At 52.3% G+C, this 21,982-nt stretch overlaps 1 protein-coding gene across 2 annotated transcripts; it reads left to right on the forward strand.

Moving 5' to 3' along the window:
• Positions 1-13,892: 13,892 nt before the first annotated feature.
• On the forward strand, positions 13,893-21,704 carry EIF3D (eukaryotic translation initiation factor 3 subunit D). Of its 2 annotated transcripts, none has more exons than XM_037387959.1 (15): positions 13,893-14,028; positions 14,406-14,539; positions 14,853-14,898; positions 15,294-15,430; positions 15,533-15,618; positions 16,046-16,118; positions 16,256-16,371; positions 16,605-16,737; positions 17,355-17,502; positions 17,744-17,874; positions 18,339-18,424; positions 18,653-18,782; positions 19,270-19,412; positions 20,231-20,511; positions 21,525-21,704. In XM_037387959.1, exons 2-15 carry the CDS (start codon positions 14,417-14,419, stop codon positions 21,536-21,538), a joined length of 1,647 nt encoding a protein of 548 aa, XP_037243856.1. In that variant the 5' UTR covers positions 13,893-14,028; positions 14,406-14,416; the 3' UTR covers positions 21,539-21,704. The 2 variants fall into 2 exon arrangements, with proteins under 2 accessions (XP_037243856.1, XP_037243857.1); XM_037387960.1 differs by having other exon boundaries at positions 16,259-16,371.
• Positions 21,705-21,982: the final 278 nt, after the last annotated feature.

A 21,982-nucleotide genomic window follows, 5' to 3' on the forward strand; every position in this document is an offset into this window, starting at 1 on the left:
AAAAACAAACAAACAAATGAAAAGGAAATGTGAGGAAAGAGACAACAGTGAAAAAAAATTCTTTAAAAAAAAAAAGAAAAAGAAAAAAGGAAAAAAAAGAAAAACTTTAAAACTGAAAGAGATTTAAAAAATAGAAATAAATTTAAAAGAAAATGCATGATTTCCCATGTACCATTATTTTAACATTTAATAAAAACAGACTTAAAAAAAATAAAAGGGAACCAAGAAACAACAAATGACAATAAATCAAGTGGGAGGAGGAGGAGAAGGAGGCAGCTCTTTGGATTTTCGGGGGTTTTATTCTTTAATTTTACAGTTCGTTTCCCACTTACCTTTAACCCAGCATGGGCTCCTCGGGGGACAGGGGATGGGACTTCGCCTGGCAGCAGCTTCAGTGTCCTTGGGCCAATTACGGAGGATCCTGGGGTGCTGGGGTCAACTGCGACCCACTCCATTGCCCCAGGATCCATGGGGATCTGCTCCATGCCCCCAGGATCCAGGGGGATCTGCTCATCCCCTACAAGTCCGTAGGGGTTAAGAGTGACTCCTGTCCCTAGGGAGGGTGGGAGCCAATGCTGAGTCACCCCTCCGCAGAGTCCCCAGAGGGGGCCCACTCCCCTGGCCCTGGGGACCCTGAGGTTAATGGTGACAGTGCAAAAAGCAAACAGACACAGTAAACAAAAACACACACACACAGAGACAAAAAAAAGGACAAAAAAAGGTTTCTTAAAAAAAAAAAAAGTGGCAATTTTTTTAATAAAACAACAGCTATAAATAAATGTAAATATAATAAGTGGATTTACTTGCAAGAAAAGCAGATAGTATTTTTTTCTTTTCATTTTGTTTTCTCAAGCTTTAAACTGTGAAAAAAAAAAGAAAAAAGACAGTGGGGAGCAGGATGGGAGGCACAGGGAAAAGGTGGGGGCTGGTGGAGGGGAACTGGGGCTCCCATCCTTTCAGGATGATGTTGCTGGGGGTGGGGGGGAGGCCCGGGAGGCCAAAGCCGAGGGCAGCGTGCTGATGCCAGGGGTGGCACTCGTGAATGCCTGTGAATGCTCCGGAGGGTCCCCAGGGCAGCCACATGCTCCCTACAGCTGCCCGGATGCCCTTAGGTCCTGCCTGTGGGGGCACGGCAAGACCCACCCAGCCACCCCGAGATCATTCCTGTCCTCCCCTGGGCACAGCCAGCCCGCCCTGACCCAAAGCTGGCTGCCAGCTGTTCGGTCTTCACACGTCCCCCCCCGGCCCCCATCCCAGGAAGCCCCCGGCTCTGGGCTTGAGCCCCCCAAGTCCCAACGGCCATGCCAGGGACAGGTGTGAAGCTGTCGGGCATCTCCATGCCTGCTGGGTTTTGTCCTCGTCCCCCTGTCGCTGGGGGTCCCAGCCTGCTGTGGTCTCATCCGCAGCAGTGAGCTGAGCTGAGCCCCCACCATCTACGCTGGGACCCCTGGCCTGGCCGCAGCCCCCTCCCTCCCTGCCGTGGCGGGGGAACAGGGCACCGGCGGTGCCAGGAACAACTTTTAACCCAGCTCACCCTCTGAGGACACAGGCAGGAGGGGAGGCAGTGGCAGGGGAGCGCGGGGCTCTCTGTGACACCCCGAAAGCGCCAGCCTGGGGCAAGGACAGGGCCCTTGCGGGTCTGTGCCCTGAGCCAGCGCAGGGCCGAGGTTTTGCAGGATGGGGCCGCCAAGCCCTTCGGCAGCTCAGACCCACTTTTTGACTTTTTTTTCCGTCCCCGTTCCTGCTGCTCCAGTTTTAGGAGCTGCACAGTCCCCCGCTTCGGGTCCCAGCGGGATTTCTGCTTTAAAGCAGCCTGATCCTCCCTGCACCTACCCCCCCTCGCTGCTTTAACCCCCCTCCCCGCTCCAGGGCAGGGCAGGGGGCAGAAGTGGGAGGGAGTCACCCCCAAAAAACAGCATTACAGGGCAAGAGGAGGATGCAAGCGGCTTGGCCGGGTGTTCAGACGCACCCCTCACCCTCCACCGCTGAAATCCCCTCCTGTGACCCCCTAGCCCTTTAAAAAAGATTCACAGGGAACCCCCTCCCCGCAGTGGCCCCCAAGGAATAAGTTAAGTCAGTTTTGCAGACCCCAGCATAGAGGGAGGGCAGCGTTGGGGTGTCCATCCCCAGCTGCCCTCGCCCGCCGACCCCTGCCGTGGGGCTGGGGAGCATTCACAGGGCCGAGGGCCCCCCCAGGGCCAGGCAGGATGGGGGGGCTGCGGCAGCGTGCCAGAGAGCACATGCGGGAGGCGAGGGCTGGCCGAAAAGCTTTTTTCTGTGGGTGTTGCTCATGTCCAGCTGAAACCAGTACAAGAAACCGACCTCCATTTTCTTTATTTTTTGGTTTTTTTCAGACTGTTAAAAAGAAAAAAAATTTAAAAAGAGAAAATGACAAAAAAAAATCCTGGTACATGAAATAAAGATTTTTTTTTTATAACTTGGTCCTCGTTTATGTGGCTTTATTGGGGCGGATTTATTGTCCCACTGTGCCAGAGGAGTACCTCAAAACCCAGCAAAAAAGTCAACTTTTCCAAACACTTTTGTCCCCTTTGGCGATTCAGCAGACAGGCTGCCTTCAGCTGCTCTTCTCAAGCCAGTCTTCAAGATAGAAGGAGGAAGGATGAGGTAAGAGGAGAGGGCTTTGCCACAACTTTTTTTAAACAAGAGTGGGTAAGCTCAAGTCACGCATGTGGGCTTTCCTTGCTGCCCTCCAAAACGTCTGCTCCAGCCCCCACTTAGCCCCCAGTGCCACCCCTCCAGCCCCATTCCTCCCAGGGTGGTGTTACCACAGGGGATGATGCTTCAACTCCCACCCGAAGACAGCAGCTCTCATGGCAGCAAGCCAAGGACCGCCGGCGAGCTCAGAATTTGCACAGGCTCGAGGGCTCAACAAGGAAAAAGAAAAGGAAGCAGGCCTAACATTGTTTCAGGGCTTTGTTCAGCCACTCATGCAGTTTCTGGTGATTTCCTCAGCAGCTGGGTTGGCAGTGGCTGTCTGGTGGAAATGCTCAGTGTCAGAGCCCAGAGCAGGGGCTGGCTTACAGCTGGAGCTGCAGACCCAGAAACGGGTGAGGCGGCAGCAGGGCAGGGAAGCGAGAGTACTGCAAAAGGCCCGGCCTCCCGGCATGTCCCCTCACCCCCCACCCCACCAGCAGCAGCAGGTGTGCCAGCAACACGCTGAGACCCCCTTGCCCACCACTGGGCTCCTGCTTGCCATGGGACCGGCCATGGCTTTCCGAAGCAGATGAGGATCCCCACCAGACACCACCACCAGCAGCTCAGAGAGGTGACAGGGAAGGGCAGCCACCTGAGTAAAAAAGCCCCTCCAAAATGCAGCCAGGGTTTGACCCATGGAGGGCAAGCAGGACCACGAGCTGAACAAGCAGGTGGGACCAGAGGGTTTAATTCAGTGGTGGCAGGGGGGCAGTGGGGTGAAGGCACACCTGGTATCCCCATTGGTCACAGTGCAATCCCAGCACCGCAGTCCTTCCCACCGCCTGATGCACCCTGTGCAGGCTGATACCAGTACTCAGCATCCAGATCCCCCGGCTGGCACCTCTGAATCCCCACCTTGGCCCTCCCCAGCCCCCAGCCTCCAGCCCACCCCCCTCCAGCTCACCCTTCTCCTTTGGGCCCCTGGCAGCACCTCACACCTCACACTCACCCCGTGCCCCCCCAGCGAGCCTCTCAGCACACACATTTCGTGGGCCGGTGGGACGCTTCAGCACTGAGGTAATTGGGGGCACCCGCCGCCCTATTTCTGCTCTTCCTCAGGGACCCTTCCCGGGAGCAGCTTCGGCAAGAAGGAGGGCATGAGGAGGGAAGAGGCCACAAAGCAGGCCAGGCACCGGCTCCAGGGGACGTGGGGAGCTCCTGGCCCTGCCCTGAACACGTCTAGGACGCAGCTGCCTCCCCGCTCCGTCTAGCTCACAGACCCCAAAACTTTCTCACCCCTTTCTCATCCTCTTTCCTGGCTCTGAAGCCACCACCAGCGCTGAGTACCCCCACCCAGACATGGGTGGGATGAGCTGGAGAACCCCCCCCGCATATCCTCCATCCTCCCTGCAATGCTGTTAACACCGGCCCACCACAGAACTGGGGGCGAGGGGGTGTTCCCTCATCCCCAGCCATGCCAGTGGGGCACTGGGGAGATGTGTCTCCACTTCCCATGCGATGGCCCACCTGGGGGTGCATGCATGGCTCAGCCCCCCTACACAACTCCATGAGGTGCTCCTTTCTTGCAGGGTGCAGATGGGCTTACTTTTCCCTCTCTGCTTCTTCCCATCTCCTTCTGGCTTTTACAGGTTGGGGCAACAGAGGGGGAGAGGCAGGGAAACTGCAGCACCCTGAAATTAGGCATGGGGAATGCTGCTCAAACAGGGCCAGCCTCCAGGCCATAATAATTAATAGTAATACTCAGCACTTATACAGCACTTTTCATGTTCAAAGCACTTTACAAACATTAACTAAATAAAGCTGTCATATTAAGTGATGTCTTAAAGGGGTGTCACTGAAAGCAAAAGGCTTGCGCACAGGTGGGAGCCCTCATTCCCCCTCTCTCCGAGGGTGCATTAACACTTGGTGGGTGCAAGATCCTAAAATGTTACCCTGTGTCCCTCCTGGGTCTTAGTGCTCCCTGTGCCACTTGCTTGCTTCTCCTGGTGATGGCTGGTGCTCTGGCAGGCCCTGGTTATACCAGGGGTGAACAGGGCACCAGGGTCTTCTCCACAGCAGTGAGCCATTGAGGTCCTGGAGATGCCGGACACTTGTGACTGAGAGGTCAGTTAAAACATTTGGGTTGGAAAAGTCCCCCTGCCTCAGTCCCAAGATCCAGCAGTGGAGGAGGAGAGCCACCAGGCCCTTTGCAGTGGAGCAGGAGAAGAGATGCAGCAGGAAAAGCCTGGCCTGATGCCTTCAGCCAGGTTCCCATTGCACTGCAGTCCTGGGAGCTCTGTTGGGGCAATGGCTATTCCCTGCTTTCAGGTGCGGGAGGAAAGCAGCTCCCAGCCCTGCATGGGGCTTATTTCTGACAGCCCCCCCCTCTCCCCCCGCCCCCCCCCAAAATCTGAGGACATACTTTCAAATGCTGGCCATGGATGGGTGGAAGGCAGGCAGGGCATCTGCCAGGGAGAGTGCTGTCCCAGTCAGATGGAGCAATCCCCTAGGACAGCTCTGGCAGAGGATCTGAGCTTGAGAGGGCACACTCTGCCCACAGGATGCTGGCCAGTGCTGGCAGCAGTGCCAGGTCTTCTCTTTCTGTGGAGGCAGCATGGCTGAAGAGGGGGCTCCCTTTGGGAGATGGTATGGGGTGAGGGAGTGCTTCCTGCTGAGTAATGCTCAGGTCCTGGCACTGGTGGGTCTGACATTAACTTATGCTCACTGCTCCCCTGCTGCCTCTCTCGTATGGACCACAGCCAGGGCTGGCTGGGTCTGTGGGAGACGCTCTGAGAGTTCTTCATGTGGGGAAACCCAGATACTTGGCCATTAAATTAATGTCGGGCATTTAACAGCATTATTGAAATGGTTTAAACACCTAGAAGTGGTAATTAGTAATAACGGTTTGGTGAGGGAGGAAATTAAGACCGAGGGTTGGAGCCCAGTACTTTTCTCTGCAGATAATTTTTAGTGCCAAATGACTACAGAGAGGCCAAGTGTCAGAAACACAAGCCTGCCGTCTCGCTTACGTGTGAGGATTGACACAAGGGGAGGAAGACAACTACATATCTCACCTTTCCAAAGCCAAGCACCAAGGCCAAGGATGGAGAGACGCTCAAGGAGAGCTGATGGAGAAAGGGGGCCTGTAAGGAGGTACAGTCAACATAATGAAAGCTGCTAGGTAAGCAAGGCTCTCAAAGGGCAGGACAGCTGAATGTTGTGGAGGTCTGTCCAAGGGGTAGAGGTGGCTCCAGATGACTCAGCATCCGCTCCCCGCGTGCCTTCCAGCTGCTGGGGACTTCCCCCCCTCCTCTAGACACCCCTGAAGAGAGAGAAAGAAGAGGAAGCAGGTTTTGTAGGGAAGGGAGACAGAGGGAGGGTAAATTTTAAAAGTAGCCAAGGACCTATACAGATTAAGGGGATATGAATTAAATGTCGTCACCAGCCTGAGTTTCCCCTCCAAGAGTAGAGAAGACATCATCCCTCTCGCTAAGCCAAGGCATGGAACTGGACCCCACAGGGGCTGCTGCACCCAGGCAGGACATTTACAAGAAGTCCTAAACAAACTGAGTGCATCTGCACCACAGTTTGGTGGCTCCACAGAGATCCAGAGCAGCTGTGCAGCCAAAATACCCTACAGAGAGAAGAAACTCCCCTCCAGCCCGGGAGATAGGACAGGGACCTGTCCCCAGGACATGGGACAGGTCCTAGAAAGACCTTTTCTTGAGGATCTGTGCCCACAAGGGTAGAGCGGATATCTGTAATGTCCCAGTGTCCACAGTGGATACTCCATCCTAAAGCCATCAACCACCAGCCGGTAGAGGGGTGCTGAGGACCTGCCAGGCATGGAGCTGCAGTGAGGAGCCCATCAGAGGAGCCAAGATCCCCGTGGACCATGCTGCTTCACGCAGGAGCAGAAGCAGGAGAGTGGCGGCTGGGCACTCACCCAGCCCGCAACTTCCTGGGCTGCAAATCCCAGCTTTGACCTGGCTCCAGCAGAGCCAATACAGGCATGAACCATTCTGGCAGGGTATTGTCATTTGTGCCAGTTTTACACCGTAGAGAGGAGTAATGTGTGAATGACGCTAAACCCTGCTGGCCTAATTTCGCTTGCCCTTTATTGAAACCTCCAGGCCTTGCACCCCAGGCACAGAATGACAAGGGTGGAACAGCTTGTGCGTGCAGTCAGGGCTGGGATGAGATGGCCTTGGCATCCTCTGCAGAGGTTGGCTCTTGACATTGCAGAAAGTCCGCAGTGAAGGAGCCGGCTGGCCCGGTACTGACAGCTTCAGCAAAGGGGTCAAGATATACGGGTATGGGCTGAGTCCCAGAAACAGATCTGCAAGGGCAAAGCACTAGGCTTGGGAAAGGGTTTTCTCTGCTGCTGCTCTTCCTGCTGCTCCTGATCCCCGCAGGGATGGAGAAAACAAGGGACTTTGCTCTCTAGGGACCTGTCAATCAGAATCTGCCACTGCCGTTTAATTTGCTGAATTTATGCCTGCCAGGAGCGCCGGCCTGGCTGCCCGTTCCTGAGCAGGCAGTGCCATCCCGTGGGACAAGCTTGGCACAGCAGCAGAGTCGCAAAGCCGCACAGTGTGGGAGCCGGAGCAGCCACACAGCTTCCACAGGAGACGCGGCAGTGGGACCCTCGCCCAGTAGTCCCACTGGTGCACAGACGTGGCGAGGGCCCACTTCCAGTCTGCCAGGGCTCCTCATGACCTGCTTCCCCTCATTCCCTCTTTCCTTCCAGCTGGAAAGCTCAGAGGGGCCACAACAACGTAACTCACCTGGACATGGGGGTTTGGCTCACTCCCACCTGCGACAGGCTCCAGCCAGCCCAGAGGCAGGTATGATTTTAAGTGGGGAAGGCAGACAACAAAGCTTTTACCCGGAGCTTGGTGTGGCCGTGAGGCTTGAGTCAGCATGTCCCAGCAAGCTGCCTGCCATCAGCAAGCCTCCCCATCTTTCCTCCCCTAAATTTTGCAGCGCCTCTTGTCTCCAGCTGGTGCGGGGCTAGTGATCATCCAGGAGTGTTTAGCAGGGAAATACTTCACGCATGCAGAAAACAGAGCGATCCCACAGAGCAGTTCCCAGGTCAGGGAGCCCCATGGCTGCCCCATGTCTCCTCCTGCCCTTGCTGCTCTCCCCCAAGGGCTTGGTGCTGCTTCTGGGCCCTTTTAGGGAGTGAGCAGTACAGGGAGGGTCCCTTCTCAGCCCCAGCCCCTTCCCATCCCCTCCTGCAGAGGCCACAGCAAAGCCTGAACCTGACCTTGGGAATCAGCTGCGACCTTGGGAAGTGCCTCATCCAGAAGGACAGGCTGCAGACAGAGAAGAGGAAAGGAAGTAAGACCTTGGGCTGCTGCAGTGGAAGCTTTCTGGAGCAAGGCTGAGAGTGCACATCCTTCCCAGCTGCCTCAGGCTGCCTGACACCCTATGGGGGACATACGCAGCATGGCTTTGCCGGAAGGGACAAAAGCGCCCTGATGACTCCTGCAAAGACAGAAGAGAGCAGATGGCACTGAAATCTGCTCAAGAGGAGAGGAAGGAATAGCCCCGAGGCTCTGCACTCCCTGTACCCCGACAGGCACATTTGTCCCCAGCCAAGCGTGTCAGCCAGACCCATCTTTGACTTACTGAGGGGCAGGGAAGGGGATGGCAACTGCAGGCTCGCGGGGCTCCTGCACGTCCCTTGCCACTATTGTCTTTAGCAGAGACTTTTCTGAGAGTCCCTGGGAGGGGAACAGCATGCTATACATAGGTAGCATCTGCATTCTGCTCCTTACTTTCTTGATAACTAGGTCTTGCACAAATGGGGTTCAATTCCCTAGCAGAAATCGCTTGAACTCTTTCTGCCTCTTGATGTCCTGTTAGACATCTTTGCCTGGCTGGCATAAACAGTAAGCCTTCCAGAGGAGGGACCAGTGAGGCAGGAGCATTTGCAGAGCACGTTTAGCCCCAGAAGATTCTGATTTTTCACTGAGGATAACTTAACACTGATGATGTTCAAGGAAATAACTGAGGGCGCTTCTGTGCTGGGCAAAAGCCCTTGTATAGGAAGCCTGTGTTGCCTGCGGTTCTGCTCACACACACTAGGATCCTTTTCAGGGCAGCGCTGAATATAACTCAGGCATTGCAGAACTGCAGGGCATGGAGCGGGGCTCCTGCAGCTGAAAAGCAAACTGCTAACTCAGTGGTGAGAAGGCACAGCATGCCTTGCACCCTCCATCACCCAGGGCCCTATCCTCTTGCCTGCTGTCGATCTGGCTGGATCTACACAGCATTTCCCAGATGCAGCAGCCGTGACCTGCTTCTGCCTCTGTTGACACAGTTCCCCATCACCAGGATAGCTTGTATCGCTAATGCATTTCTCCTCCAGTGAGGCAGGGAAATGTCTCTCCCTGTGCAGCATGGAGGTGTCAAGCTCCCACTGGGGAGGCTTACCAGGGTGGCCTGGAGGACAGCCACAGAGCAGGGACTTGTAGCTCAGCCTGCGGACTCCCAGGCTCATACCCCAGCCACTGCACCAGCCTTCCGCTCCTTCTGCAGGCTCAGAGCCAGTAGGGACACTGCCAGTGCCAGCTGCTCTAATTGAGCTTTGTAGAATAAACTTGTAGAATTAGCCTGTTGGCTGCCGGGATAAAATCCAGCCCTGAGTGCAGATCAAAGGAGGCAATCTTGCTGACAGTTTGCAGGGAGACAGCTGGACCCAGGCTCCTTCTACAGCTCTGGAAAGGGCAGTGTTCAGCAGCGGAGGATGAGGACAGAGCATGATACGCGCTGCCTCTTCGCAATACATGTGGCCCAGGCCCTGATGGTCAACGCTACAGAAGCCTTGGGAGACATCTGACACTGGTGATAAATTTCTGGCTTATCCTGGTAGCATGGAAGATGCAGACAACACAAGGCCAGGCTCTGAGCCCAGCCTACAAAAGCAACATGGGAAGGCCTACCCTTGTCAGGTTTCTGTCTGTCCTTGAGGGCAAGACGGTATGGCCCAGCAGTCATAGGGAAAGCTCAGCATGACAGGAGGAGGAGGAGGGAGAAAGCTTGCAATGAAAACAGTCTCTGATACCAAGAATAATAAACTCAGCACATTCCCTGCATGGACCTTACTGTATGGACATGGCTGGTATGAACACATGCAGCAAATCTGCCAGGTGCCACCTGCTCCCAGCCCCACTAAATTGCACAGGCAGCAAATTAAAAAATCAAATTTGCAGCACGTGCACAGTAAAGTTGCTTTACAGTCATTTTTCCAGGGTTCCTGAAAATCCAGTCAAGCATTTCACCCCAAAAGTGGCAAGCAACTGCCACGCAAGGAGGGCAGGTTTATAGTTCAGCCTCCAGGGCACCCGGGAGAGGGATGAAGGCACTGGAAAGGAGGCCATGCATCGCAGCGAAGCACCTGGCCTGGGAGAACAGCGGGCTGAGAAGGCAGATAAAAGTGCAATGGAAAAGATGGGATGCAAAGAGGAAGGCCAGGGAAGGACGGAGGGCTTCCCAGCCTGTGAACCCTGGCTGCCCTGTGCCAGGAGCCCCAGTTCACTCACAGCCAAGGTCAGTTGCAAGGAGAGCCTAGGAGCCAGCAGTGCATTTTGCTGTTGTAAAGACAACAACGATGACTTCAGAAGAAGAGTCTGACCTGAAGAGGTGTGTAAACATCAGGCTTCTCCACAGTGAGAAGGCGTTAAGGCTAAAGACTATTTCCCTTGGTTTCTGGGTTTGTGAAGAAGCGTGGGGAAGTGGAGACTAAGCATATGGCACAGGCATACGGTGTGTTTGTTGTTTAGTGAGGAACAAAAAACCAGCTGGCTATTTTTGATGCATTTAGTATAAGAATGAGAAAAGGAACTACTGGAAAATAGTGGTTTAATGTGAACATTAGTCTTCCAATCCTCAGCTGCCTCTTTAAGTGGAAGTATAGTCATCCAAGCCAGAAAGCAATCCCTGTCTTAAGGCTTTCTGAGGCATAATCAGTCAAGGCAGATGTGATCTATTTTCTAGAAAAGGACCCTAACGGGCTGGGCGCTTCAACTTGCTTTCCTTCATTTAAACCTGGCAAACCTCTGGTAACAGTGCCCAAGCTGCACGTTGTCCCCGCTAAGCAGGAGGAGGCTGCTGCTCAATGCAGAGCCAGCTCAAATTGCAACAGCCCTCCAACAAGCCTCAAACTGTGCTGGAGGCTGATGGTGGTGAAGGTTTTGGTGCTGGAATGCCCAGGGTGCTGGAACAAGCCCTTTTTTTTTACAGATCTGCTAATACCAGCACACAGCCCAAAACCGGAGAAGTGGGAGACACGAACAGAAAACCAGATGGGAGCAATTTATCCTGGCTGTTCTTATGACCGTCTTCCAGGGAAGAGTGATTACCCTTATTAACTGATTAAGTGATTAATTAACTGATGAACTGAAATTATGGATCTAGGATCAAATGATTGCAAGAAAGTGTATTTTAAGTACTTTTCCGGGAAATGACATATCTCACGTGCCTTTAACGAAAGCTAGAGTAGAGGCTGGGTGGCGAACCATTTGCAGCCATGATGCTCAGGGTCAGCAAGACAGGACAAGAAGTGCAGGCAGTTGTGGGGCACTGGCTGCAGCATGGCATGGAACACAAGAGGTGCAGTGCCTGGTGTGAAGCAGAAAGTGAGACAGACCTGCTCCCTCCCCTCTTCTAGTAAATTTGACCTAAATGTGGCAGCAAGTCTCACCCACTTCAAGACTATTTTTTTTTCTCATAACCTTTCTTCCCTTTGATAAGAAACTAGAAGGTTATGTCTGTGCCCAAAGGAGCATATATCCCACGCTGCTCCCTCCTCTGACCCACACCTGTACCCAACTGTATCCCCAGTAAAGGTAGCTTGATGGGCTAAGCCTCAACTGCACATGATCTCTCATCTCTGGGAGACAGCAGCAGTGTTACATTCTCTTGTACACTCCTCACGCAGGCTCAGGAGCAGAGGTGAAGCCGTGGAAGGAAGGGATTTTCATTTATCAGTCTATTTGTCATTGCTTCTCTTCAATCATTCCTTAGTCCACTTTTTCCTTCAGAACTTTGTGCTTTTTTCTGAGCCCATTCAGCCCATTGCCCTGGCTCAGGCAGGGTGAAGGACAGGCACCGTGGGGTTTACCCGGAGCTGGGATTGCAAAGAGCCACTGCCAGAGACCCACAAGGCAGTTCCAACACTAATTATGTTTATCTCCAAAAAGGCTGCTTAGGTGAGACAGTTACAAATTGTATTTTATAAAGTGTATTTCTATAAGTGGATCTTTTTCGCTAGCAGGGAAAAGTGCTTTAATAATCCCACTTCTGATTAATGGCGGGGTGTCTTGGCAAAGCAAAGATTGCTGCAGCTTCGGTTCTTTCTCAAGGAGGAATTATAAGCGGTAAATAAAGAAGAAAACGCACATCTCTGCCTGGAAAATATTGATCTAGGCTCTTCTTAGCTAAAAGATACCCGGTAAAATTCTCTGAAGAGGAAGAGTTAGTTTTTAGCCTGTGTGCTGAACAGATCTGTAAACTGGATCCTGCTCTTTTTAGGGATAGAGGAAATTACAATCATTTTGGCATGTGAACATCAGAGATTTCATGATTTATTGCCCTCACTCCCTGAGAAGAAATACTATGCCAGTCACAGAGACAGGGATCTGAGGCACATGCTGTATTAAATCACTGGTTCATGGTCTCCTAGAGAGGCTGTAGGGCTGAATCCTAGCTTCCAGGCCTCCCCTCCAGGTCAAGGAAAACTATCAGGGACAACGAAAACCTTGAATACCTCATTGCAAATACAGCAAGGGCAACATGAATTCCAATTCTTCGCATATCTTTACCTCTCAAAGCCAAGTGCTTTGTAACAGCCTCTAAAACACAAAGTCAGTTTAATAATCATACAACCACAACCTGAGAAGTACTTGCTTTTCTATAAAACCATTGCATAGTTTGGGATACATTTTTATTTCAAGAGGCTGTGTGTAGGAGAAAATCAAGAAGCACAGAATTAAGTCGTTTCCTCTCCTGACACATGGCTTTATTGATACACTTCATGCCCAGAGCCCTGTAAGTCTGTTCTCTATCAAAGTCATAAATCTCTCACTTTATCTCATTCTATCTCCACTTTCATCTGTGAAAACAGAAATTTACCTACCAGACTTTACAGCTCTGTCTCACATCTATAGAGCAACCTGGCACAACCAGACTGGGACCGAATGCTAGTAGTTGAAATCTTAATTTGACTAAGCTGAAGATCAATATTCTCCCAATGCGTTGTTTTAGGACAGCTAATTTTAATTCAAGTTCTTCCAAAGGAGAAAAAAAAATACTAATCTTGAGATTGGGCAGTCCTTTGTGGGGCCATGAAGCCCAAGATATCTTCATGAGTAGAGGACAGCCAGGAGGCGGCAATCTGTTAAACCTACCCCACTGTGCTGCTACTGGGCGAGTCATTTACACCAAAACCATTCCCAACAGACATTCGCCTACCCTAGGCTTAAATACTTCTGCTAAGAGATGTTCTGTATTTCTAGTAAGTTTAATCATCATTACCGCTGGAGGAGATGTTTCTGACACCTTATCATTGCTTGTTTGAGCTGCAGGCCTTTCAGCAGACACAGAAAACAATGTTTTCTTCCTCTTTGTGACAGCTGGGTACAAACCAAATGGTTTTGTCATCTGTCACCCCCGGCTTTTCTGCTTAAAAGCCAAACCCAAGCTTTTTAATCAATAGGGTGAATTTACTGTCATTAATGTCACTCTCTTCCCTCTCCTACGCGTTTCTGTTATTAAGCAGCAATTAAGAGGGAGCGAAATTTCGGTAAATGATACTGTAGTGACAGAAGGCACAACAAAGCGGGAGAGGCAGAGCGGCCCGGGCGGGCACACCTCCCACGGGAGGCAGCTCCACGGCGTGCGGGGGCCCCCGCGCCCCCCGCTCCGCGCCAGCACCCCGCGGCCCGCAGCGCCGGCCACAGGCAGCTCCAGCGCCCCCGACCACGAACCCGGCCACGGAGGGAGCAGGAGACAGGGCCGCCACCCGCCGTCCCCCGCCGCCGCCGTCCCCCGCCACCCGCCTCGGCCCAGCCCCAACGGATCGTAGAGACTCGCATCTGCCGGCCGCGCGCCGCGGCTTTTCTAGCCCGGCCCTCCAGCAGCTCTATGGCCTTGGCGTACTGCGTGCGCTAAGGGAGGCGCTTTACGGCAGCCGCGCTCGGCTCCTTCACGGTTGGGTGGGTGGTTTTTTTTAATTTTACGACAGCCCTGTCGCGCGGCGCTGACGCGGAAAGGAAGGGCCCGGGCTGCGCGCGGCCTCTTTCCTTCCCCGCCGCTGCCGCCGCCTCCGCCATCCGCTGCCATCGGGGCCGTGACGGGGCCGCGCAGGTGAGGGGGGCGCTGGGGCTGCCCTGGGACAGGCCTCCTGCCCTACCGACACCTTCCTGCCAGCATCGGGACCCCCGGCCCCGCCCCGGCGTTGCCACCGGTTCCGGTGGGGGCCGGGTCCCCGCCCCTACCCCGACACTTACAGTGACAGCGGCGATCGGGGGTCCCCGGCCCACCCCGGCCGCTCCGCTGGGTGCGGACCCGGCTGGCGAAGGCGGCTCCGCGCCCTCCGCTCCCCTCGCGGCCGCGCCGGGGCCTGCACCGGGACAAGGCCGCGGGCCCCCGTGCCCCACTGCCGCGGGCGTCGGGGCGGGCGCGGGGCTCGCCATGCGGCGGCCGAGGGTTTAGGGGTTATTCGTGGGTTTTCTCCCCTCTAGAAGTTTGAAAAATGGCGAAGTTTGTGACACCCGTGATCCAGGACAACCCCTCCGGCTGGGGCCCGTGCGCTGTGCCCGAGCAGTTCAGGGATATGCCCTATCAGCCCTTCAGTAAAGGAGACCGCCTGGGAAAGGTAACGCAGTCGTGCCATGGCATGTTGGGCTGCTGCTGAGCAAGCCCCGTGTGCCTTCTGGCACCCCACCCCTGCACACTGCCCCCGGTCTTACTACTGCGGTTGCTCTTCTGACACCCTTTGCAGCACATCCTAGCATGTAACACACTTGTGAACAGTCAGCAGGGCTGGCAGGCAGAGGCGGGAAGTGAAAGGATTAGTTCTGGACCATGCAGTGGTGTTTGCTGCTTGAAGTCCTGCATATATGAAGTCAGAGGTTGAGGAGGAGGATGCCTAACACTAACTTATTTTGACTGTTTATGCTTGTCCTTAGGTGGCTGATTGGACAGGAGCCACGTATCAGGATAAAAGATATACAAGTACGTGTTGTCTGATGGCTGCTCCTGTGGTTTGTTTCCTGCCGAGTTTTCTCCAAGTGGCGTTCCTGCTTTCATGTCTCACACCCTCTCTGGTGGTTGCCTGCACACCTCAGCAAGAGAGGCTTCTTAAATTAGGAAGCACGCGTCACCCAAGGGAGGGCTCTGTGGGGCTCTCCCTGTCCTTAGGGCTTACTCATTATTTTTGTGCTGCCTCATAACTGGGGCTTCTCAGGGAGGCTTGGAGGGGTGGGAAGCATGCTGGTGTAAGGCAGGAGTCCCTATTTGTGCATCAGACTTGGGTGAAGGCAGTTGGAGGGAATTCTGGGGGAAAATGGGCAAAGTGTCAGAGGGGTTTTCTAGAAGCTTGGTGTCAAGGTGCTTTGTTTTATTTCCAGACAAGTACTCGTCACAGTTTGGTGGTGGAAGTCAATATGCATATTTCCACGAGGAGGATGAGACAAGCTTCCAGCTGGTGGACACAGCACGAACACAGAAAACAGCATACCAGAGGAATCGTATGCGATTTGCACAGGTAGAATGTTTTCAGAAATGGGCCCAAAGGAGAGCTTCAGCAGCACAGAATTACGTTTGCAATGCAAATGTTTTGGTTTTTTCCTTTGTTTCATTTCTGCAGAGGAACCTTCGGAGAGACAAGGACCGTCGGAACATGCTGCAGTTCAGCATGCAGACACTGCCAAAGAGTGCCAAGCAGAAAGAGAGGTGAGGCTGCAAATGTGAACATACCATTAACTGGGTTGGACTGTGTGAACATACTGTTGATACATTTATGAAGTTACTGTGACAGAACCCACTAGGGTGAACAGTCACAGCCAAGAAGAATTTCAGGATATAGGAGAATTTTTGAATCGTATTTGAAAAGCAAACATGGTGTTTTAAAGCAGAGCTTACCCTTTCTTAAAACTTTGTTGCAGTCTTTAGAGATGAAAATACTTAAAGAGCCGCTCAGAGTAAAGAACAGAGCTTTTAATGCTTCAGGTATCTTGATGAGCAGACAGCTCAGCAAATGTTTCAGCAGCTTGATGCCTAAAAGTATTGCTCCTCTGGTGGTAATCTAGAAGCACAGGAACGGTTGTGGCATGTAGGAGTTAATTTCTCTTAATGGCTTTGCTCATATTTGTCATTTTAGAGATCGTTTGCGTCTACAAAAGAAGTTTCAGAAGCAGTTTGGAGTGAGGCAGAAATGGGACCAAAAGTCACAGGTAAACTAAGAAGCTTTCTGCCCGCTGCGATGATTTGGTTCTCTGGTGATGCTCACGGGGCCCCTCCTCTTGCACAAATCCTGATGTGCTGTGTCTCTGTTTCTCTCTCCCTATCTGTCCTCCCTCTGGCTGCACAGCAGAAGCCTCGTGACTCCTCAGTTGAAGTTCGCAGTGATTGGGAGGTGAAAGAAGAGATGGATTTCCCTCGGCTGATGAAGATGCGCTACCTGGAGGTGTCAGAGCCACAGGACATGTGAGTTCACAAAACAGCCATTTGCTTGCTTCCTGAACTGTTCAAAAATGAACACATTTTGGGAAAGCAGCAGGGCAAGGGTTTCCTGGCCTGGTCGCAATGTTCTTTCTCACTGAGGTACCAAAGCAGTGGGAGGTAATGGAACACCCAGCGGGCCCCTCAGTCCTGGGCAGTTCATGGGTGGTGTTACATGTAGTGGGTGTATCAATGTGGTGCTCCTCTTCCCTCTGCAGAGAGTGCTGTGGAGCTCTAGAGTACTATGACAAAGCCTTTGACCGCATTACAACAAGGAATGAGAAGCTACTGAGGAGCATTAAGCGCATCTTTCACACCGTCACTACTACTGATGACCCAGTTATCCGAAAGGTGTGTTTCCTGCTTTGTAAAACGCAGTAGTGTGTTTCTCAGTGCCTGCTGTTAGAGACCAGCTGTCACCGTCAGACCAAAGTTAAGAGAAGGGCAGAAGAATTCTGGATCCCTAAGCTTGCAAAGAAGCATTAGCTGGTATCGTTATTTTTCTTGGGTCCAAGGCAGAGCTAGAATAATGCAAAATGAGGAATACTGGCAAAGGAACAGCTGTAATTCTGGAAGGGCAAGCAGACCGGTACTTGAGATCTGTTGGGAGAGAAACTTCCATATAAGAGACCTGGTTCTTGAGGTTTCTGCTTTTGGAGATGGGGAAAGCTTGAACATTTTTCTGTGTGACCCAGTCGGCAATAAGGAGCCATGCCTTTTCCCAACAGAATTATTTCATAATGCGTTTCTTGCTTTTTCCTTGTTTGGGTGAGGGTGGGCCTGGATTTCTGGGTAGTACCAAATGTTTTGTCTAGCTGTTGGTGGTGTACCTACCAACCCAGCTTCCTCAGCCTAGGAGAAGATATTAATCATCTGATTTGCTAACACTTTTCATCCTGGTTGGGGAAGGGAAGGGGTGTCTGTTCTGGTTGCTGAAACACAGTTTTCTCCTCCTCCTGTGTCCATAGCTGGCCAAGACCCAAGGGAATGTGTTTGCCACAGATGCCATCCTGGCCACCCTGATGAGCTGCACTCGCTCAGTCTATTCCTGGGACATCATTGTCCAGAGAGTTGGATCCAAGCTTTTCTTTGACAAGAGGGATAATTCAGATTTTGGTGAGGAAAAGCCCTGAAAGAAATTTCTGTTACAGTAGCTAAAGGTTATGCTTTTTTGAGTTCATTCTGTGTCTCAGTGTCCAGACTGATACCCCTGGAACAAACTGATTGCTGCAGTACAGTTGCTGGCTACAAGGATAACTTCAGTATTGATTTGCTCCCGCTTGGGGCTGGAGACTCGCTGAAGCTGATGTATTTACTCCCCCCGAGTATAACCACTTGTGCCTGGTTTTCTTCCCAGACCTCCTGACAGTGAGTGAAACAGCCAACGAACCACCACAGGAAGAGGGCAACTCCTTTAATTCTCCACGCAACCTTGCCATGGAAGCTACCTACATCAATCATAATTTCTCCCAGCAGTGTCTGAGGATGGTAAGGTTGAGCAGTGTTGGCTAGTAGGGTCTGTGTTTCAGAGTCTTGAGACTTCGTTAAGGCTGCTATAATAATGCAGCACAGGAGTCGTTTAATTGACAGAGGTTATACACTGTTACACACTGATTTTCCTTTACTTTTGAAGGAGGTGGGATTACTTCTGGTGAGGAGTGTGACTCTGTTGTAGGAAGTTTTTCACCTTTTTTCCACAAAGAAGAACTCACACTCCCATCAGTGAAGCAAGCAGGTTTCTGAGTACACCTAGTAAAGCTGAAGTGCCAGTAGAAGTACTGCTTACAGGGAAGTGACTGATGTGAAGATGGGGCTTCTTATCTGTCTTAATATTTTAGCATTTTTCTATATAAGGAAAATAATCTACTGTTGCTATAAGAGAATATTTAACCCATAGGGGAGAGCTGCCACAGGATTTTTCTTCTGACATGCCCTTCTGTTTCCTTCTGCAGGGAAAGGAGAAATACAAGTTTCCCAACCCAAACCCCTTCGTGGAGGATGACATGGATAAAAACGAAGTAGCCTCTGTTGCATACAGGTATGTTGATCTCTGTCATGCCCGGGTTTGGCAAGGGGTCAGGATGTCAGCACGGTAACGGAAACAAAACAAGTTAGGAGTGTTAGTGATAGAAGCTTTACCATGAGAGGGACGCCTGGACATCCTCACAGTGAACAGATAAGAGGGAGAGAGGATTTTGCTGTGTGCCTGCATGGATCTGAAAGAGAGCAAGGGTCAGAAATAACCAGGTGGATTGTTTCTTGGCAGATACCGAAGGTGGAAGCTGGGAGATGATATAGATCTCATTGTCCGCTGTGAACATGATGGAGTAATGACGGGAGCAAATGGAGAAGTGTCGTTCATCAACATCAAAACACTGAACGAGTGGGATTCCAGGGTGAGGAAGAACGGGATCCCAAAGCTAGCTCTAACAGCTTCACTGCTGCCTGACATGCCAGGTACAGCAGGCAAAATGAGACAAACATCTGGTGATGTTCCCTGGGTGGTTACGTTCCACTAAAGGAGTATAACTTTGGTGGACAAGCAGTGCTGATGGGATTCACCCCCAGATGTCAGGTAGCTGGTTTTGAACCCTCTTGTCCCCAGGTGCTGAGCACAGCAGCCAGCCTGTTCCCATGCTTCCCTAGTGAACTCTTCCCTCACAAACTTCCCTTCCTAACCAGTGCTGCAAATGTTGGCCAGTCCCTGCTGTTTGCGTTTCTCCCTTTCCAGTGCAAGGGCTTTCCCTGTAGGTTACTATTTGCATTCCCTCATACAGTACCATAAGGTAAACAGAAGAAACTACCTTATGTGATGTCAGGATGGCTGAAGAGATGAATGCTGCTGGCTTGTTAGGTTGACCCTAGTTCTGATTCTCCTGTCAGTATTGCAATGGAGTGGACTGGCGCCAGAAGCTTGACTCTCAGAGAGGAGCTGTGATTGCCACAGAGTTGAAAAACAACAGCTACAAATTGGCCCGCTGGACATGCTGTGCACTGCTGGCTGGATCAGAGTATCTTAAACTCGGGTAAGCCAGGGTTTCAACACCAAACTTCCTTTAGGTGAATTTTCCAGTATTTAAGTTGGTGTACATAAAATTGAACTATTTGTAGAATGAGTAATCATAAAATCACCACATGTTTTGAGTGGCCAAGAGGGGAAAGTTTGTGCTGAGTGCACGAGTCCTGGTGTAAGCCGCTTCCCCTCAGTGCGTGGCTGATGTGCCCCTGCTGTGACTGACCTAGTGAGACCTGACATGTGTGATGGGCAGGTGGCCTCTGCAGCTCTCAGCCTGTTTGCCAAGATTGTCAGCGAGGGAAATAAGTGCAGTGACTATGCTGTCTGTCAGGAATTTGATTGAGATCCTCAAGTGCTCTATTACTGAGAAATTGGACGGAGGGGAGGATTGTCACATCCCTGTTGGAACTGTTGGCTTAAAACCAGTTGAGTCTGTGCTGTGGATAACGAACAGGAGGTATTTGCTAACTCTGTTCTGGGGTTCTGCAATCCTAGGTTCCACACTCAGGTATGGGACTGATGCATTTGTATCTGTTTAATTGTAAACTCCCAGCTAATCATGCATTGCTTAATTTTTGTCTGTGGGACTAATTTTTCTGTATCTTTTGTACCATCTCATTTGATTTGAGGTGGTGGAAGGATTCCAGTTACATTACTGATTGACAGCATGTAGCCAGGAGATCCTCTTAGCTTTTAGTGTGGGAGTATTAGGGTTTTTCAGCCCAGAAAACAAAACTAAGATGATCATGCTGCTTTTCTTGGTGTCATTCTTCTGCTGGTTGAGTGTAATGTCCCGATGCCCCTCTGGTTTCTTCCTGCCCCTCCTAGGTATGTATCCCGTTACCATGTGAAGGACTCTGCCCGCCATGTGATCCTGGGCACCCAGCAGTTCAAGCCAAATGAGTTTGCCAGCCAGATTAACCTGAGCATAGAAAATGCCTGGGGCATTCTGCGATGTGTCATCGACATCTGCATGAAGCTGGATGAGGGGAAGTACCTCATTCTCAAGGACCCCAACAAGCAGGTGATACGGATCTACAGCTTGCCCGATGGCACCTTCAGCTCTGATGAAGATGAGGAGGATGAGGAGGAAGAAGAGGAGGAAGAAGGTTCGTAGCATACTTGGTGATTTATGCTTTTAATGTACTGGTCTGGATGAAAAGGGGTGACCTGTGAGAAAGACCAGATCTGAAGGGTGAGATCTGAGTTCAGCAAGGCTGAAGAATACATGGTCTTGAGGATGGGACTCGGTGGTGGAAGTGGTGAGAGTGATATTGGGAGTACTCAACCAGAAGCACACAGAACTTGAGAGCTGGAAATGCAGATGATGTGCCTTTGTGGATACAGAGTGAGGAATGATTTAACTGGGGGTGGGGTGGGGTAAGGCCCCAGGTCCAGAGCACCGACTGGGAAAGTGAAGCTTGCCAAGGAGCCCTTCATTCAGCAGCCGCAGGATTTGGGGGTGTGGGTGGGTGCTGATTCCTCTTGGTACCAGGATATTTTTTTAATGCAGTTTTAGAAATGGAAGTAACTATGGCACATTTAAAACACGTGGTGACCTAGCCTCATTGAGGTAGCTCAGTGAAGGCTTCTATAAAGTGACTGTTGAAGCTGACAGTCGCTGCCTGTGGGAGTACAACTGCTGTCCCTCCTTCGGTGCCTAAAACTGTCTGTGAACCCTGACACGTGATCTGAATGCACTCTTGTCAACAACGGGAAACCATTTCACCTAAAGCTTTTGTTTCAGTGATACGGAAAATGTCTTCTAGCTTTACCCTCTTTTTCCTCCCTGACCCCCCCCACCCCACCCCCATCCCTTTATTTTGTTAGACGGTAAACTTAACCTGGCTGCTCTGGTCTTTTATTATAGAAATTTCAGGTCGCTGTGTAATTTGCTCAGGAATGTAAGTTGTGTAATTCCAAATGACGCATGTGTGGCCTGGGCTGATGTAGGGGGTGCCGGAGGGGGGTGACAGGGACACTGAGGTGCGGTGATTGTCCCTGAAGTGGGATATTCTGCTTCTTTGTGGCATTTCCTTGGCAGAAGGGGTGTATGTGGGGGGCTGTGTGCCAGCCTTTCGCCAGCTCCATATGCTCCATGACTGTTTCTCTTCTCTTTCAGAGGAAGAGAGCTGAAGCCCGCGGCCAGCTCGGGGGGCCTGGGGCCCAGGCAGTGTGTCCCCCCGGCGCCCTCTCCCCGATGCTGCTGGAGGGGTGGGCGGCAGCTGCACCCTGGTGCCCGGCTGCTCCGCGGATACACCACCCGGGGTGGGAGCGGAATAAAGCTGCTGTTGCTCAGTGACGCCGTGTTGCGTGTGCCTGGGGCCGGGGAAGGGGGTGTCACCGGCGGGGCGGGCGGGCCGGGGCGGTACCGGCGGGCCCCGGGGCGGGGCGGGGCGGCTGGCGGGCCGCTCTCCCGCCCGCGGCTGCCCCTTTAAACGCCCCTCCCCGCCCCCGGACACGTGGTGCGCGCGCGGCGGCGCCATGGTGCCAGCGGCGGGAAGCGGCGGTGTCACGTGACGCGCCGCGCGCCTTCCCCCCCCGCCCCCCCCCCCCGTCACTCGCCCCTCAGCGCGCGGC

Source organism: Falco rusticolus, chromosome 5 (assembly GCF_015220075.1).
Source record: "Falco rusticolus isolate bFalRus1 chromosome 5, bFalRus1.pri, whole genome shotgun sequence".
Taxonomy (NCBI): domain Eukaryota; kingdom Metazoa; phylum Chordata; class Aves; order Falconiformes; family Falconidae; genus Falco; species Falco rusticolus.

What these genes read in the sequence shown, in the direction of transcription:
- EIF3D (XM_037387959.1), top strand. Translation starts at nt 14,417, where the DNA reads ATGGCGAAGTTTGTGACACCCGTGATCCAGGACAACCCCTCCGGCTGG. An exon ending in AAGGAGACCGCCTGGGAAAG is followed by an intron (nt 14,540 to 14,852) that starts GTAACGCAGTCG and finishes GCTTGTCCTTAG; the next exon opens with GTGGCTGATTGGACAGGAGC. An exon ending in GTGTCAGAGCCACAGGACAT is followed by an intron (nt 16,372 to 16,604) that starts GTGAGTTCACAA and finishes TTCCCTCTGCAG; the next exon opens with AGAGTGCTGTGGAGCTCTAG.